General features: G+C 40.1%; 2 protein-coding genes across 8 annotated transcripts in view; both read left to right on the top strand.

Annotated features, from left to right (window-relative positions):
- Positions 1-8,430, top strand: part of ppp2r3a (protein phosphatase 2, regulatory subunit B'', alpha) — a 62,476-nt gene extending 54,046 nt beyond the window's left edge. For 3 of the 5 annotated variants that reach the window (XM_046062720.1, XM_046062721.1, XM_046062722.1), the window contains 11 exons: positions 456-740; positions 1,124-1,227; positions 1,350-1,452; positions 1,572-1,646; positions 3,218-3,461; positions 4,016-4,064; positions 4,144-4,254; positions 4,442-4,617; positions 4,752-4,870; positions 5,224-5,330; positions 5,564-8,430. In XM_046062720.1, the coding sequence (XP_045918676.1) occupies positions 456-740; positions 1,124-1,227; positions 1,350-1,452; positions 1,572-1,646; positions 3,218-3,461; positions 4,016-4,064; positions 4,144-4,254; positions 4,442-4,617; positions 4,752-4,870; positions 5,224-5,330; positions 5,564-5,660 (1,470 nt within the window). In that variant the 3' untranslated portion in view covers positions 5,661-8,430. The remainder of the gene's footprint in view (positions 1-455; positions 741-1,123; positions 1,228-1,349; positions 1,453-1,571; positions 1,647-3,217; positions 3,462-4,015; positions 4,065-4,143; positions 4,255-4,441; positions 4,618-4,751; positions 4,871-5,223; positions 5,331-5,563) is intronic. The other 2 variants (XM_046062723.1, XM_046062725.1) reach the window with 1 other exon arrangement.
- A 7,250-nt stretch (positions 8,431-15,680) lies between these two features.
- fndc3ba (fibronectin type III domain containing 3Ba) overlaps positions 15,681-17,493 on the top strand; it is a 98,235-nt gene continuing 96,422 nt past the window's right edge. The window contains exon 1 of one of the 3 annotated variants that reach the window (XM_046061894.1): positions 15,681-15,763. The gene's annotated coding sequence lies outside the window, so the exon portion shown is untranslated. Of the gene's footprint in view, positions 15,764-16,040; positions 16,192-17,493 lie in introns of those variants that run through there. The other 2 variants (XM_046061897.1, XM_046061893.1) reach the window with 2 other exon arrangements.

Below are 17,493 nucleotides of genomic sequence, written 5' to 3'. Positions count from 1 at the left end.
TCATGGCCTCTCGCCTTGTTATATTTCTGACCTTTTAGTCCCATACGCACCAGCACGTACCTTGAGATCCTCGGGCAGAGGTCTGCTGTCTGTTCCAGAGTCTCGACTGAAAACTAAAGGGGACAGAGCGTTTGCTGTCAGGGCCCCGAGGCTCTGGAACAGCCTGCCCGAGGAAATCAGGTCAGCTGAGTCAGTGAACTCTTTTAAGCCCCTTCTTAAAACATACTTTTATAGGAGAGCTTTTCCCGATCTTATTTGACTTTATTTTATCCCTTTTATTTTATTGTATTTTACTAATTTTATATTAAATTTTCATGCTCTTATCTTTTTTTTGTATTATTCTTTACACTTGTTAAAGCACTTTGTAACTTGTTTTTGAAAAGTGCTCTACAAATAAGGATTATTATTATTATTATTGTCCATTCCCACACATCATCTCCATTCTGTCTTTTCAGGTCCAGTCCAAACCAGAGAAGAAACCAGGTACACCTCCTCCGGCCCCCGCCCTGGCCACATCTGCACCCACCCCCACACCACGCTCACCCAGCCCTCCTCCGGCTCCAGTGATAGTCACCCCTCCTCCCCCTGCCATCAACATTCCCAGGTTCTACTACCCCCGTGGGCTCCCTGCCGTGGGCCCGGCCACCAACCACGACGCAGCCATTGCTGCCGTCGAGACTGCCTTCACTGAGTTTGAGGAGGAGAAGGCTGACATATATGAAATGGGCAAGATCGCAAAGGTCAGCAGTTTAACAACAGACATTACAGTGTTGATAATTTAAGAAACATCCTTTACCTTTGTTTTGCTTTTAAGTATAATACAAGCTTAAAAGATGAGAAGATCAATTTCAACATTTACTTGCAATCATATGTGAGATTAACATCAGTGTTTTCATGTTTCATCTTGAAGCTACCACACCTATTTATTCCATGAACATTTTCTGGAAACAGTTTTTTTTCTCCAGAAATCATTGCACACACAGCGAGTGGCCTGTGTGATACATTGCCTGGCCTTTAAAGCAGTGTGATCACAGCTTCTAGGTAAAAAACACTGTTGTGATGTACAGTACACCACTGTTTTTCAGGTTAAGGTAATGGTTTTGTTACTTGTGTTTTTGTTCAGGCATGCGGGTGTCCACTTTACTGGAAAGCCCCCATGTTTTACTCAGCAGGTGGTGAGAGGACGGGCTTTGTCTCTGTTCACTCATTCATTGCAACCTGGAGGAAGTAAGACATTCCTCTAAGTTCCCATATTCATCTAAGTCTTAGAAATATGATATCATAACTCAAATCAGGTTATGATATTAAAGATCTCCTCCTCTCCTCTCCTCTCCTCTCCTCTCCTCTAGGTTGTTGCATAGTTGCCACGATGATGCATCAAGGTTTATTTACCTGCTAGCTAAACCCAGCTGTAACTACCTGGAACAGGAGGACTTAATTCCTCTACTGCAGGTAAATGTCTTATCAACAACAACTTAGCATTACACAATTTGTCCTCTGCATTTACCCCGCATTTGTCTAAATTATGTTTGTTTTTTCCCGGTTTCTTCTGTTTGTGTTTGTCTGGTTAGGACATAGTGGATACACACCCTGGGCTCACATTTCTGAAGGATGCACCTGAATTCCATTCCCGCTACATAACTACGGTAAATGGCATGAAATACAATATTAGCTGTCCTTTATATGTTTAGTTATAAGGGTGTATTTTAGTGTAATGAGAAGATCAATACCATTCAGTCTCAAAACACTACATCTAATTTGAAGCTTTTCAAATATATTTTTAGATTTATGAAATATTATAAAGATTAAGCTGTCCAACATGTGCAGGTCAGTTAAAATAAGATCCAGCTAAACCAGCTACAGCAAAACAATAAATATATTTTTTGTGTTTATTTGTTTATTTCGAATTTATGTAAAAAGAACATCCGACAAGAAAATGAAATCAAGTAGACAAATCACAGTGATTAGAATAACACAATAAAAAAAATGAATTAACAATAGTTGCAGCACTTTTAATTGTAATAAATTATGGGCTTTTAATTGTAAATCATGGTGTTGTTACTTTTACTTAAGTGAAAGATCTGAACACTTTGTCCATCACCGCACCGTGCAAAGCATGAATTGTCAAGCTCATCACAATCTATCAATCACTCCTCCACAAAACCACTTCTGTGCACATCTAATAACTTTAGCAACAGAGACTGGGTTGAAATGCAGAGATGCAGAGAAGTCTGTGCTCTGGTTCGTCGTGCAGTGACATCACGGAAACACTGGTGCCCCCTACAGTACGTAGTAGCAGAGGCCCTGACCCTCCACATGCCCATATTAAGACACTTCCTTCAGTTAAGGCCAGCTGACCTGCTACTCTATGAGACATTAGTCCTGTGATGTCAATGTACCAGGAAATGGGTGCTAATCCACTCTTTACGTAAGTGTTGTGCTTCAGGGACAGGGAACCACTGGTTTCCATTGTATGCTAAAGACCTGTCTCACTCATATTATGAATGAGGACAAAAAAATCATACATTGTTGGTAGGTCTACCTCATGGCATGATATGTTTAATAAGTCCAAATGACAGGGCTTGCATAGGTCCCAAGTGAGTTTTATGCTATTTTCATAGACTGAACGCAGAATCCATCCAGCTTGACAGCTCCCATCAGAGTGTCAGACCTTCTGGAGCCCTTTTTAGACTTAACCAAAACTAATGGATGTAAAAAAACATTTCATACCCTCTGCCATCTCTCAGCTTAACTTTGGAAAGGTGACAATAGCACATAAAGTTCATTAAAACCATTCAGATATTTACTCATAATGTAACTTATTTTTAAATTGCTTTAACTTGTGGACTTTTTAATTAATTAATTAATTTTTTACTGATTTCTGTTTTGCATTTTTATGTTTTCATGTGCTTTTTTGCTTTTATCTTGTGTTTCACTATTGCGTAGTAGTGGTTTCCTTTTGGGGACAAATAAAGTGAGTGATTGATAATTCTCCACAGGATTATTATGGTGGTCTTAAGTGCAATTCTGTAATAACCTAAAGACTTTTTGGTTAAGTCTGAGTGTCTGTGTGTGTATCTCATTTGCGGGCTCTCGCTGTTGTGTAATTGTGTTGATTATTTTGTGTATTTTATCAAAGGATTTTCATTTTCTCTCCCCTTTGTAAAATGAATTCACTCATTCTTATCAGTACCATTTGAATACTCTGATGTCCCAGGTGATCCAACGGATATTCTACGTGGTCAACCGTTCGTGGACTGGTCGTATCACCATGATGGAGTTGCGCAGGAGCAACTTCCTACAGACCTTGGCCCTGCTGGAGGAGGAGGACGACATCAACCAGATCACTGACTACTTCTCCTACGAACACTTCTACGTCATTTATTGCAAGTTCTGGGAGCTGGACACCGACCATGACCTCTACATTGACCCAAAAGACCTGGCAAGATACAATGACCATGGTAAGAACAACTCAAAGAGCAGAGGGTTTATTTTTCCCCACGTCCAGTATAAAGTATCAGGAAAGAATTCAGGCCTTGAGGCAAAACAAATATTATTTCAGAATCAAAAACATAACATTTATGTTATGGGTGTCATATGCTGTACAGAGTGCAAAGCCCCTTGAGGCAAATTTGTGATTAGTGATATTGGGCTATATAAATAAATGTTGAAAGTTGGAGCTGAATTTTCTGGCCTCTGGTTTAATATGGATTGGATGCCAATAAAGAATCAGAAGCAGGCTGTCTTTTGATTTGGCACATGCGTTTGCTTATTTTCCATTTGTTTAGTGCAAAAAAACAACAGCCGTTTGTCCTAGGCTTAACACTTTCATGCTGTCTGATATAAAAGCATTACACTGTTAACAGCATTATATGACCACTGAACAAAGATTTAATTCACTGACTCAGTACTTACGCAAGTGACTGTACTGTATGCCCAATGGTTTATAAAAATATCCATCTGGTTCTGTGTCAGAATCACATTTGCTTATTTTTCTCATTCTCTCATCTGACAGCATCCTCAAACAGAATCATTGAAAGATTGTTTTCAGGGGCTGTTACTCGGTAAGTGGAAACACACACATATACACATACACAGAGGAACTGATTATTTCAAAATAATGGCAGTATTGAACGTGAATAGCTCCGTCTCTCCCGTTTCCAGGGGTAACGCTGTGCAGAGAGAAGGCAGGATGAGCTACGCTGAGTTTGTCTGGTTCCTTATATCTGAAGAAGACAAGAAAAATCCCACCAGGTAATACTGTTGCTTGGTTCTGTGTGATTGACAGCCCTTTGAACATTTTTTCTCTCTGAATTTGTCTAATAAATATGTTAAATCCCAGACAGATATCACACGCTATAATTGAAAATGCACTTCTTCCTCTGTGTTTCTGTCTGTATATAGTGTGTAACTCTGTCGCCATTTGTAATTTTCTCTCCAGTATAGAGTACTGGTTCCGCTGCATGGACACGGATGGCGATGGTGTCCTGTCCATGTTTGAGTTGGAGTATTTCTATGAGGAACAGTGTGAGAGGATGGAAAGGATGGGCATCGAACCTCTGCCCTTCCAGGATTTACTCTGCCAGATGCTCGACCTGGTCAAACCTGAGAGCCAAGGTTAGTGCCAGTACTAGCTCACCCTTGGTGTCATCCGTTATTTCTCTTTATTGGGAAGACACATCATGATCCGTTTAATTTAACTATCTCAACTTTACACATGCATATGTTTGTGAATATGTTGTTTTCTCCAGGTAAGATAACCCTTGGTGATTTGAAGCGTTGCAGGATGGCTCACATATTCTTTGACACCTTCTTCAACCTGGAGAAATACCTGGACCACGAACAAAGAGACCCATTTGCTGTGCAAAAGGTATGGATTTGTAACTCTAATATGTAATATTCAGTGTTATTGCAGGAACTGTCCATTTGAAGGGGGTATGGGTTGTTTATTCCTTGTTGCAAAAACAAAAATGGAAAAAAGTCTTAAAATTGTATGAAAACAGTAAAAATACGACTACTGTTTTCCTTGTTGACCTTTGAGATGCACTCTGGTGCCCCCAAAAATGCTACAGTCTCTGGGCTTTCCTTTTTTTAATCCATGTATTTGTATAGTTTTGAAGCTATTTCCATTTTTGTGAAATGTATGAAATTCTCCGTCTTTACTTTTTTGGTTTTTGACGAAACCTGTAAAATGCTGACTCTGATGTGCATGTGTTGTTCCAGGACATTGATAGTGAAGGTCCAGAGCCATCTGATTGGGATAAATATGCTTCAGAGGAGTATGAGATACTGGTGGCAGAGGAGACTGCCAATGAACAACTACATGAGGGGTACGACATACACACACACACACACACACACACACACACACACACACACACACACAAACACACACTTAGATACATGCCTATCAGTCTTTTTAATTTCTCTGCAGCTTTCTGTGCATTTAAAGAAGACACCCCCTTTTAGTATCTGAAGATTTGCATGATTGTCAAGAAAATAAAAGTAAAAGGTGTATTCGGGAAAATATTAACCTGGTCTACTATGTGTGTTGTGCTCCCAGGTCATTTGATGATGATTATGAATCTGAGGAGCTTCAAATCCCTGGAGAGATTGGGAATAAAATGGAAAAACTGGTCATATCAGACCTGTCAGCGTAAAACTCTTTCCCTGGAATTCCTGGGCATTTCTCTCTGGAAAACAAACAGGAACAGAGTGATAGAAGATCCCTTTAAATGGATGCATCAAAAAATACATGGATGTTAAGACAGAGAGATTTTTGGCATCTGTTTATCGAAGACTCTGGAGTCTCCTCAGAACGGACTTTGTTTGTGTGTGTGTGACCGTAAACCAGTACTGTTCTGTAGCTGGTGCAATAATGCATCTGTATTCATGCAGAAAACAATATCGCTGCCTTCAGCTCTTCTCGCCATCCGAAGCAGCACAGCCAGCGGAGGGGTGAGAAGTGTTCGATAAGCTCTAAAAGGAATCAAGAAAGAAAAACTTCACTGTAAAATAATGTAATTACCATTGTGAATTCTCTACTGACAATCCTGCCACAAGACAATCACCTGAATTTGCAGTTGTCACTGTGCTAAAAGTAGACTGTCAGTTACACAAATAGACTCCTAGTTGGAGAAACATGGACACAGAAAGATAATTATAGTTATAGACACTGCCACAGTCACCAAACAGTCAGCTGCTCAATTGTGATACATACAGACAGACACTGCCATCAGAAACCTGCTGCCTGTGCAGCCTGTCACTGTGTTCCTTGTCAAGGAAAAAGTTCGAACTCCTGTCTCTTCAGGGACGAATCATGTTAACAGTTTGTGTGATTGTAACAGCACCTCTCTGTGGTGGGTCTGTGCTACTACATGCCATGCCTGTCAAGCACAATGCATAATGGCTAGCCAACCTTTCCAAGAGGGAGTTGAGTTCATCCCTCCACCTCTGAACTCCATTTGCAGTCATTTCTAAACCCTGGAAATAGAGTACCAGCCATCCACTTCACTGCATTAACTCTCAATCAGGTCATAGGGAAACATATGCACATAAAATTATGCATGTTAACAAACATATCAAACTCTCTGGTAGAGTTGCCCACACATTTCCACCTGTAGCATTAGTAATAACATAATAGATACGCATAAGAACTGTGAGTTGTTCCTGTCAGTCTCATGCAATTATACAGCACATCCCACTGTATGTTTTCTCACATGTTGATTGTGTACAGTACCTTGTAATTACCTTGATCTTTTTTGCCATTTATGCCAAAAATTGTCATATACCATTTGTTCATGAACCTTTCTGATGTCCATTCTCCCTGTAACTCACATACCAAACACGCCATAGGGACTTAAAGGGTCAGATCACCCAAATTATGAACACCTCTAGTGGTATCAAGCCTGCAGATAGTTTTGGGTTTGTTTGCAGAACTTTTATTACTTTGAGATTTTTGCCTCAATCACAGTACAGTGGGAAATAATGGAATTTCAACTGTGAATCCTATAACATTGACAAAGTTTTCATTGGAGCTACTTTCTACCAATGAAGATTCTTTGTGTAAACTTCTGAAAGTGAGGTCTGTGATTCATCCACAGTAACAAGAATACTGGTTCTTGCAAGACAGATTGCTGTTGAATTTATGAAAAAAAAATTTTCCATGCTTTAAGCGCCAGCATACTTCCTTTTACTTTTAATGTATCGAAATGGAGGCAGAAATCTCAAGAGACGTATACCTTATATCCCGGGTAAATAATATCCAAACTTTTTACATAGATAGATTCACTAATTGAGATTTTGTATTTTAATTTGGGTGGATTGACCCCTTAACTCCATTATTACCATGCTGCACTCACAGGGACAGGTGCAAGTGTTTACACTGCCCTTATTGTAATAGCTAGGAGCATGTGTTTGCTTATAAATCACTGATAGAGGGGTGTGTTTTAGGAGCGTGTGATGTGTAGCTATCAGTTTCAGGCTGTTTGTATGTCATAGCTGTTGCCATGGGGATGTGTTCCACGGAGTCTGTGTGTGCGTGTGTGTGCACGCGCGCTTGTATAACTCTTTAATTAGGAATGGGACAGCTCTTGTCCTCAATGGCTTCAAATTCACTGGCATATACCTCCTTTACTGGCACTTACTGTACACAGACACACAGAGACACTTATACACACACCGCACTATAGTTGCTATTGAAAGGGAGAAAGAGAGCTAGTGGATGCTGTAAGGCCTTAAGGACCTTAAGTTTCCCCCTGCTGCTCTAGCTATTGTAAATGTGCCTGACTGTGTATTAAACTATATTAATATTATAATAACAAATAATAAGCCATTATAGATATAACGGCTTTGATTTTTGATGTATTTTGATGGTTTGTACTGCTGTGCCACTGTGTGGCTAGGGATGGGGGGGTAACTTATGCTAGATGTGTGTATGTTTGTGTGTTAGATGCATGGTGGATTCCATCAGCAGAAGTGGGGGAAGCCTCTGGAGGACTGATCTGACACAAAATATGAGATACATCTCATATAGAGACCTCTCGATGTTTCACTGCTGTGGTCACATACACACACACTCTCAAGGAGACCCATTCATCCAGACAGTATTGTAGAACTGTTGAAGGCAACAGGATGTCTCTGGTTGATAACTTCCTGGCTCTGTGTAATGTATCCTGGTGCTCGCACATTCAGCATCAAGCAAGGAGAGAAGCCATGCAAGACTTTTATTTTGAAGTGAGTCTCTACTGTGAGAGGTAGAGAGGAAAGTTTTACTTTGACATACTTCCTCTGTGCAGAGGAGACTTGAGCAGGCTGAAATGCATTCAGATCCTAAAAGTTATTGTATTGGCATGGGTTTCTTTCTTTCTCTCTCTCTCTCTCTCTCTCTCTCTCTCTCTCGTTATTTGTTGCTTTTATCTGAAGTTTAAAAGTAAATAAATATGTTCCAAGAATATAATTTCTCCTTGAAGATTCTTTACAGCAGTGGTTCTCAAACTTTTTCTCACAGCTTCAGAAACCAAAAAAAGTCCATGCCTGCCCACCCCAGCAAAAGTGTATTTTTTTTATTAACAATACAGGCCATTTAAATAAAGTCAGGTTAGCAAAATAGCCTTTTGTTAGTTTATGTCACCACATGAATCATATTCATGCAACTTTAGGTCCACTCAACATCCACAACCCCCCTGAAGTGGCTCTACACCCCAATTTGAGAACCACTGCTTTACAGTTACCCACATACATCCTCCTCCTACCCCCTCAGACAAATGTTCGTCATCATTCCCTCCTTTTGTACACACAAGTGTGTTTGTCTGCACTTGTGCTCAGTAGAGTGTACTTTACAGTCTTTTGAACTGCTGAGTACCTTATCTGAGGTTGTAACCTTTTTACACTTCTAATTTTTCTGTACATGTGTTGAAAATAGGTGTTATAATGTTTTTTAAATCAGCATTCAGCGAAACTTCAAAGTCAAAAAATGACATTTTATTTGCTGTTCGTTAAACATCTTATTAGTTCAAGGTAACTGAGGTTTTGGGCGTTTGTCTTCTCCTCAAGTGCAGGGAATGATTTGATGCCAGTTCAGTTCATTAAGGGTTCTCAGACCCACATGGCTTGGACGGTGACTGGCATACATGACGTAAGTAGCTCTGTACTGAATCACTACTGATGGCGTCACTGTTGTCATGACAAACATGTACCAACACAGGAAGTGTCTGGTGAGTGTGACATTTAGGAGATAACCAAACTAAAAGTAGTCAATGATCCCACATTGACTGAGAATCATCGGACTTGTACAATTAAATTATGTAACTTTCCAACGGGATCCACTCTGGTACCCCCAAATGGGATGCATAGCCTACTGATACTGGTTATAATGTCAGTCAGCTAATTACCTATTCTAAGTATGAGAACCTTTCTCTCATCTCTAATGGTCTTCAACCTCTCCATCCAGCTTGCAGTGACATCTCTGCTGGTGTTTGCCTTTGCATTGACAGCAAAATTCACAGACATGCTAACGGCATGCTCACAATGACTGCAAACATTCTCACGTTAAGCATTTGCTAATTAGCACATGTTAGTTTACAGGTACTTAGTAACAAACCAAAATGTTTAACCTGATGATGTCACTAGAGGAATAGTCAGCGGATCACCAAACTTATCAGGAATCATTGTCTGGGAATTATGAGTTTTCCTCGCCAATCCATGTAGTAGATAGTGAGATATTTGACACAATAAGTGATAAGTATAATTCACCCTCTAGGCACCATAGATATCTGTAGAAAATGTCATGGCAATGATAGTTGTTACTAAAGGCCAAAAATGTCAACCCGCTAATGGAACTAGAAGAAAAGTTAGGAAATCACCAAAGTTAGTAGGCTTCCTCCTGTTGGGACTGTGGATGTTGCAAAATTGGATGGCAAACCATCCAATAGTGAAGATATTTAGTAGCATTGCCATCCATGGAGCCATGCTGATAGCATGGCTAAAAAGTAGCCCTTACTTTTAAAATTGTTTTACTTTTAAGCTGGTGATCATCTATGTTTTTAAAATTTGGACTCATGACTTTCAGATAGCATAGTTCCCTCAACTGACAGCACTGAAGCCATCACATGTTCTGGTTCCCACACTCCTATCTGTCTGTGGTCCTCCAAAAATATGCATTTGTTTATGTAGGACTTAAACAAACTTCTCTTACATTTTTTCTTAGGGATGTACTTCATGGCAAACCAAGGATGATTGTATGCAGGAGATTCTGCTGTGGGCCTATTGTTCTGAATAGAGAGGATTGTCCTGGGAATGGTGTAATAGTTGGCATGCCACCATGTTGTGATTTGTACATGAGCAATTTGCCTCCCATCGAAGGTCAAAGTTGACTAGTCATTGTTTGAAATGGCACTCTGCTTGTTTTCCACAAATGTCAGGGACAAAGCAATTACCCGACCAGATCGCAGTCCCACCTCCTTGAGTCACAGGCATTCCACTGCCATGATTGCCAACACCCACCATCCTCTGGTGGTGTGACCCGGCCTGTGTGATGTCATGACTGGAAGGTGTTCTGTAAGTAGGAACACATGACGTGACTGGCAGTTCTGGAACAAACACAGGTATCCACTCAACACAGAGCTTTAGATAAAGCTGTGCTGGGAAACCCCAGAAAAGAGCAAGGAAGCAACTGGAACCAATTCATCATCAAAGAAGGAAAGACGGAGAGTTGAGTCCAGACATACCAGTAATACCAGAAACATGAGCTTTGGATAAAGCTGCCTGGAAAAATCCTGAAAAGAGCGAGGAAATAAATGGAACCAATTCATCTTATCAAAGAGAGACAGAGATGTCTTGGGCACAGAAGGATTTTGAATTAGATATCCTGCTTGTTCCAGACATACAAGAGATATTGGATATATATACCAAATAAGATACCAAACATTTAAAGCCACCATGTATAGATGATTTAGCCATGCTAGCAGCGTGGCACTAGGGATGGCATTGACGGTCGGTTGGTCAGTCTGTCAGTCAGTCCACCACTTTGGTCCTGACTGAAAAATCTCTGCAAATACTGGACTGACAAACAGTGATGGTGGCCACAGGGTGAATGACTGACTTTTTCTCGGTCGCCACCAGCAGGTTGACATATTTGGTTCGGAGTGAAATGTCTCCACTATTGGATGGATTGATTAAGTACAGACATTTGTGTCCCTCTCAGGATGAATTGTAATAAACCCCCACACACATAGACCCATCATCAGGTAAAAATGTATGTATTGAATACATTTGTTCCTAATAATTGTCAACTCTTTTTTTGTCCTTTAAAGAGGAATATAATGTGATGTAATGTAATGTAACATATTGTAAAGCGGAGTATTATGTAACTGTATTTTTATTGTTATAGGAGGTGATGAGTAATAGAATCACAATAGCTGATCACGTCCTAAAATAATATCCAGCTTCCTTTCTTGTCTTTTTCCAGACACATGTACACACACATACAATTCAGGGCATGCATATACAAACACACACACACATCACATGAGTAGGTGAAGTAAGTGTTTGATGGACCAACCAGCTGCATTGCAGAACTCTAAGACAAAAAAAGAATTTTTTGGGGGGTGAGAGAGGTTGACAAAGAGACAAAGACACAGAGAGAGAGAGAGAGAAAGAAAGACAGAGGCATGCCTACTCTTGTTGGTGTGCAGAGGGCTTTGAGTTGACTCCTTTGAACTCATGATGAGCCAAATTCCATCCTCACATCTATGGGGGGAAACACCTCACACACACAAACGCATGCACGCACCATCGTGTTCCATCCTGGTCTTCTCTGCTGCCAGACGACGCCCATTATCATCTGTCACCTGGTGTCACAGACTAGCCTTTCAGCGAACACATGCGCACAAACAGATGGACACACATCATACACACAAAAATACATACATGAACACACAGGCATGTAAGATCGGAGCGAGGGCATAATTAACATCTAGAAAACCACACCGAAGAGCTGGCAGCACTCCAACAATCTCTTTTCCCGCTTTCTCTGCATTGCTTTCTCTGTGCTATAAGAATATACATACTATCTTATGGCTGGACACATTCCACTTACTTCAAAGAAGTCTGGTGAACTGAGTGTGCATGATTACAGGGAGGGCTTGCTTTAAAGGTCCGCAGAGAAAAAAAATCTAAGAGGGAGAGATGGGGAGAAAGAAGGGGAGAGAGAGAAAGCAGCTGGGTTGGTGGTAAACATCTGGTGGTTTTGGAGGCCTGGCCCTGAAATACACGGGAAATAGCTGCATTGCTGTTCCAAGATCTGCTCCCTCCAGTCTTTCCTCATCCACTTTCCTCCACAGATCTAATCTAATGTGACTGGCTGTCTGTAAAGGTCTAATCCATCACTCAAGGTTGCCCCTTTGTTAACATATTTATTTGAATTTGTTAATTTTATTCAGACACCAAATATACAACATTTTCACTGCACAAAATCGTGGGAACATCTTCTTCCTGATATTGAGTTATAGCCCCTCTTGCACAACAATTAGCTTCTCACTTGCGTAAAAAGTTTCTATGCCCTTCCCTAACTCATCTGTTTCTCTTTATCGACATCTTCTCCTTTGTGATTAATACAGATTTTAACAGGGAGATCAATAAAGATTTTGACATAGATTTACCTCATTAGTGTATTGCATAAACAATTATAATATTATTTTTTAATCTTTTAAACCAACAGGGACAAGAAGTCCTTAAAGTGCTCAAAAAAAGAGGAAATTTCAACATCCATATTTCCATAATAACTGGGCAAATTCCATCTGCTGAACATCATGTGGTATGCTCAAGAAAAGCTACTGTACTACATGGACCATGAGCTGAGATATTGTGTTGTGTTGTTTTATTATTGTGTTGTGTTGTTTTATTATTGTGTTGTGTTGTTTTATTATGAATAGAAACAGCAAACTCATATGTAATTATACTCCAAGTTGAGATTAATTGACTTGTAACCTTGTTATAGTAGCAATATACAATGAACAATGTAGTTTATGTCCTTGCTACTTCTTCTAATCTGTGAAAGAACGTGGCCAGAATCTTGGACTACAATGCAACATCAACAATATAAACCTGAATATTTATATATATATATATAACTCAAACAACCTTGTTATGTGATTTTATTTTCATTGATTAATTTTTATTTTTGCTCAAATATTACTTTTTTTAACAGCATAAATAATAGACTTTAGTAGTGTTTACAAAAACATTTAAACATTGTTTAAAGGCTTTACAACATTAGACTGATCCCAAACAATAGAACAGCTACAAACTGTAAAAACTAAACAGTTCGCATGGCCATTAGTGGTGGAATAATGCAAACAATAAATCAAAGCTAAACCAATGTCTTATTAACAGTGGAAGTTACAGAAAGCAGTTGTAAGCATACTGTCCAGTGACAATGCCAAGCCTCACGTTGCTCACTTTTATCACACACATAATGTAGATCTGGTTATTTAAGCAAATCCTGCATCAACCTGACAATATTATACTGACATTATAATATATATATTATAATATTATATAGACAGTAAAGATTTGTTAACTGGTACAGATTTTGCTATGCAGTTTCCACTACGGACGTTATTCCTTAATTATTTCCAGTTGAATTAGGCCAATGCAGGCAATATTGCAAATGAATGAGCAGTTCCACTTTGTGCTTTTTCATCACAATGAAGTTGTGGCCTGACCCAGAACCACCTGTAGTGTGTGTATAAAAAAGAATTAAAATCACGAACAAATAGGAGATTACATACCATTAGATACCATATTGCAAATTAAATCTGGAAGTAACAGTAGTTCTTTAAGTGGTATCATACACTATCTCTGCAGTTAGGGGGCTCCACAGTCTGTCTGTGCCCACTGTATATAACCTGAGTTGTACTTTTGGTGTGAGAGCATTATTTTTCTGCCTGCCACATCAGTTGCCCCTTGAGGATGATTAGCGTTTATTGAACTGAACTGAATTGAATTTAATCCCTTACAGGCACACTGTCCTGATCCAGGGCCATTTTTCCCCTACTGGTTTAGAATTACACCAGTGGCTGTTTTCTTAGTGTAGTTGCAGGAATGTGTGTGTGTGTGCCAGTTGAGGGAAATCTAGAACTCAGGGGCAATGAGTATATTTGGCTGAGTCTGCTTGCTTGAAAATACAGGAAGAAAGAGGTCGATTACTATTGGAGACAAACACATACATACCTGACTGAAACTAATTTAACTTGTTGCTTGTTTTTGTGTTGCTTGCACTCACTCTTTACTTACATGTAGCTTGTAGTTACTGTATATGAAATACTGATCTGAAAAGGGCAACAATTAAATGGTCCAAGGTTTTGTCATGTCTGAAGGATTCATAGTTTTCAGTCTGAGGCCAAATTTGAGAAATTCAGTGCTGGCTGTCAGTGTGTCTGAGGGCAGTTTTCTCCTGAGTGGAATTTAACTCTCCATACTCATCACTCAAAAAATATGTCGGTTTGTAATGAAACTATTCATATTACTTCTTTGGCAACAAGACACTAATGCTCTGATTCTGACATGCACCTGTTGGCATTAATGTCTTAATTTCAAGCACCAATATGCCCAAATACTCTCCTCCAATACCCCTCTGTGTACACATGTAACTATGTTGTAATGTGTCCAGTTAAAGAAAGCTGATTTGATACAGTGTACAGTTAGTGTCTGTGCAGTGTAGATACAGTCTCTTATAGTATCGCTTGCCCTGTAGAGTACACATAGCATTGTGGTCCTTTTTAAACACCAGATATAGTTGGACCTGTAACTCTCAGCTGAGAGATGCCGGGTTTCAGTGCAACCACCAGAGGGACTTTGGTCTGTTGTCTAAGTTGTTTTGGAGGCACTGGGACAAAGATTTTACCCACCTGACACACTTAAAAGTATCATAAGATTGTTTATCATAATAAAGTTAATATCTGCAAAACTGATTTGTGTTAAATTTTTTGTTGTTGTTGTGATAGTGGATAAAATTTAAGTGACTTGTGTGAGCATGGTGACACGGATCAGACCAGGTCATTTGCTGGTGCTGTTGTGTCATAATAAAAGATAAATGTAAACCAGCCTAAACTGGATTCAGCTTGCTTTTTTTTGCAGAAGAGTGTGCCTGACGCCCGCCTTTCTGGGCTGACATCCCTTAGGACAGAAATTCTTTGGGACACAACAACTTTTAGGCCATGTAAGACATGAAGATGATGGTCTTTTAAGTAAAATCTAAATTTCTCCTGAAAATTATGCTGAAAGTTGTAATGTAATTGGGATTCCCAAATGGACGTTCATAATAACATTTTCTACGTCTACCTGACCAGTGTCCATTACTAATATAATGCAATAACACAAAATGTGTTAATATTAGGCTTATGAATCATAAACTGGATCAATAACAGTTTAGAAAGTAGGCTATCTAAAATCATATTTTTGATTCCTGTTGTTGAGGCTTGTAAAATTCCTACCCTGCTTGAACAGTTCTGTAAACAAGCCTGCTGATTGCTTCCGTCACATAGGTGAAGGAGAAGCTCTGCTCTGTTGTGGCTTTTTTCAATGCGCAGCGTGCATTACGGTAAATGGAGGCGGGCTCTGACTACATGTGCGTAGCTTTTTGATTGACATGGCGGAGTATCACAGTACGGTTTGCGCCGCGCCAGCAGACAGTCAAGACCCGACCCTGGGAATAAAAAAACGCGCAGCCCCGTCTGTTTGAAGATAATTTTATTGCAGCGAGGTGAGTTCTTTTACACATATTTGTACAATACGAACCACCCTACAAAGAACGGGAATGGAGGCCAATGGAGTCGATGTTGAAAAAGTTTTAGAAGTGCGTGTCTCTCTGTGTGTGAATTTGGAGAGCTGAGCGCTGACGCCGGCAGTCTGGGCCACTTGGCCAGCGCAAAGGAAAAAGGAAAACTGTTTCACTGCTGCGAAGAGAGAGGGGGGGGGGGGGAAATCGAAACTTTTGGGCAATTTTACTCGTTTATTTTGAAACAACACGGGAAAAGCAAAAGAGCGGGGAGTATCGTTACTGGGGAGTTAGTTCTTTACACAAGTCGAGTGAATGTATCGGGTTTGTGCGTTTGAAGCCTGCTCTTTGTGGTCCCGATTTCCCAGCTTTCACGAAAGAATGTGTTTTTGTCTCTGAGGACTTCGGATGGAGTGAGTGCGCAACAGGAGAAAACCTTTTCTCCTTGGTTTGTTTCTGCAAAATATCACATTTGTCGCGCTGCGACATGCATTCTGTAAATAGTCGGTTATGTTGTAGCTGCTCAAAATCAGGAAATGAGCACTTTTATAGCTGGAAAATAAATTGGAATGGAAGATGCTGAGACAGTCAGATTTGACAGGGGGGTTGCGAAATAATTGAATTGAAACCATAGGGGGTTGTTTTGCATTAGATAACTTTTGAGAAAAGTTAAAGGGGCTGTGTTATAGCGACTTTCCGTAGAGTTTGTGTGCGATTGTAGAATGCAGGAAAAAAGGTTTTGGAGAAGAAAAAATCTCAACTCCAGCATATCCTAGCATTCCTTCTAGCCAGTCTCTCTCTCTCTATCTCTCTCTCTCTTTCAGAAACGACTACGTGTCTGTCTGTTTGTGCAGGGAAGACAACTCTCTCTCTCTCTCAGCCTCCCTGATGCAGACGTGGAAATCAAACATTGGTCTCCTGCTTGAAACGGTCGAATATCTGCCCTCCACGTACCTACATGAAAAAACAATACGGTATCACAAGCCGTTTAGTTCATCAGTGAGGAGGAGACAAGAGATATGGCAGCAGTTAGGTCGGAAAAAATAAAGATGCAAAAGATGACTTAAGATCCAGATTTTTGGTGGTTGTGCGTCATTTTTTTCAAATTTAATAACAGGACTGGGTTAATTGTCATTCTGCATGATTAGCAGTGGAGGGGGGTATAAGTGGGACTGTGATTTGGGGATCGCATACCCCCATGCTGTTGGCTCTGGATCCAGTGGGCACGTTGGAGAATATAGGCTAGGGGAAGAATAACCCAACACATCACGCGCGCGCGCACATACTCACACGCATGCGCTTACTTTTTTTCAGGGGAGAGAGAAAGAGAAGGAGGAAGAAATCCGATCCCAAATACATGACGTCAGATGACATTCCTTTGGTGAAGGCTGATGTGGCTATACTTTTTTGAACTGATATCCGACTTTTGGGGGGGGGGGTGAAATGATTGGCTGCCTGCTGAAAAGGTGTGTTTAGGTGAAAGCAAAGGAATTCTCTCTGCAATGCATGAATGGGCAATCTATTTTGCTTCCACAAGTCAGAGGCATCAAAGAGTCTTAGCGTCAGACGTTTAGGCCAAGGTATGGAAAGATGACTAGCCTAATTTACATCATTTATGTATTTTACAGAAATCTCCCTCAAGTGTAGCTTTCTAGATTTTCTTTCTTAAAATTGTTCAAAATTTCACATTTCTACATCTGTCCCATACTCAGTTT

Source organism: Micropterus dolomieu, linkage group LG11 (assembly GCF_021292245.1).
Source record: "Micropterus dolomieu isolate WLL.071019.BEF.003 ecotype Adirondacks linkage group LG11, ASM2129224v1, whole genome shotgun sequence".
Lineage (NCBI taxonomy): Eukaryota > Metazoa > Chordata > Actinopteri > Centrarchiformes > Centrarchidae > Micropterus > Micropterus dolomieu.
Note: the sequence above shows the minus strand (reverse complement) of the source record. Positions and strands in the feature narration are given on the sequence as shown.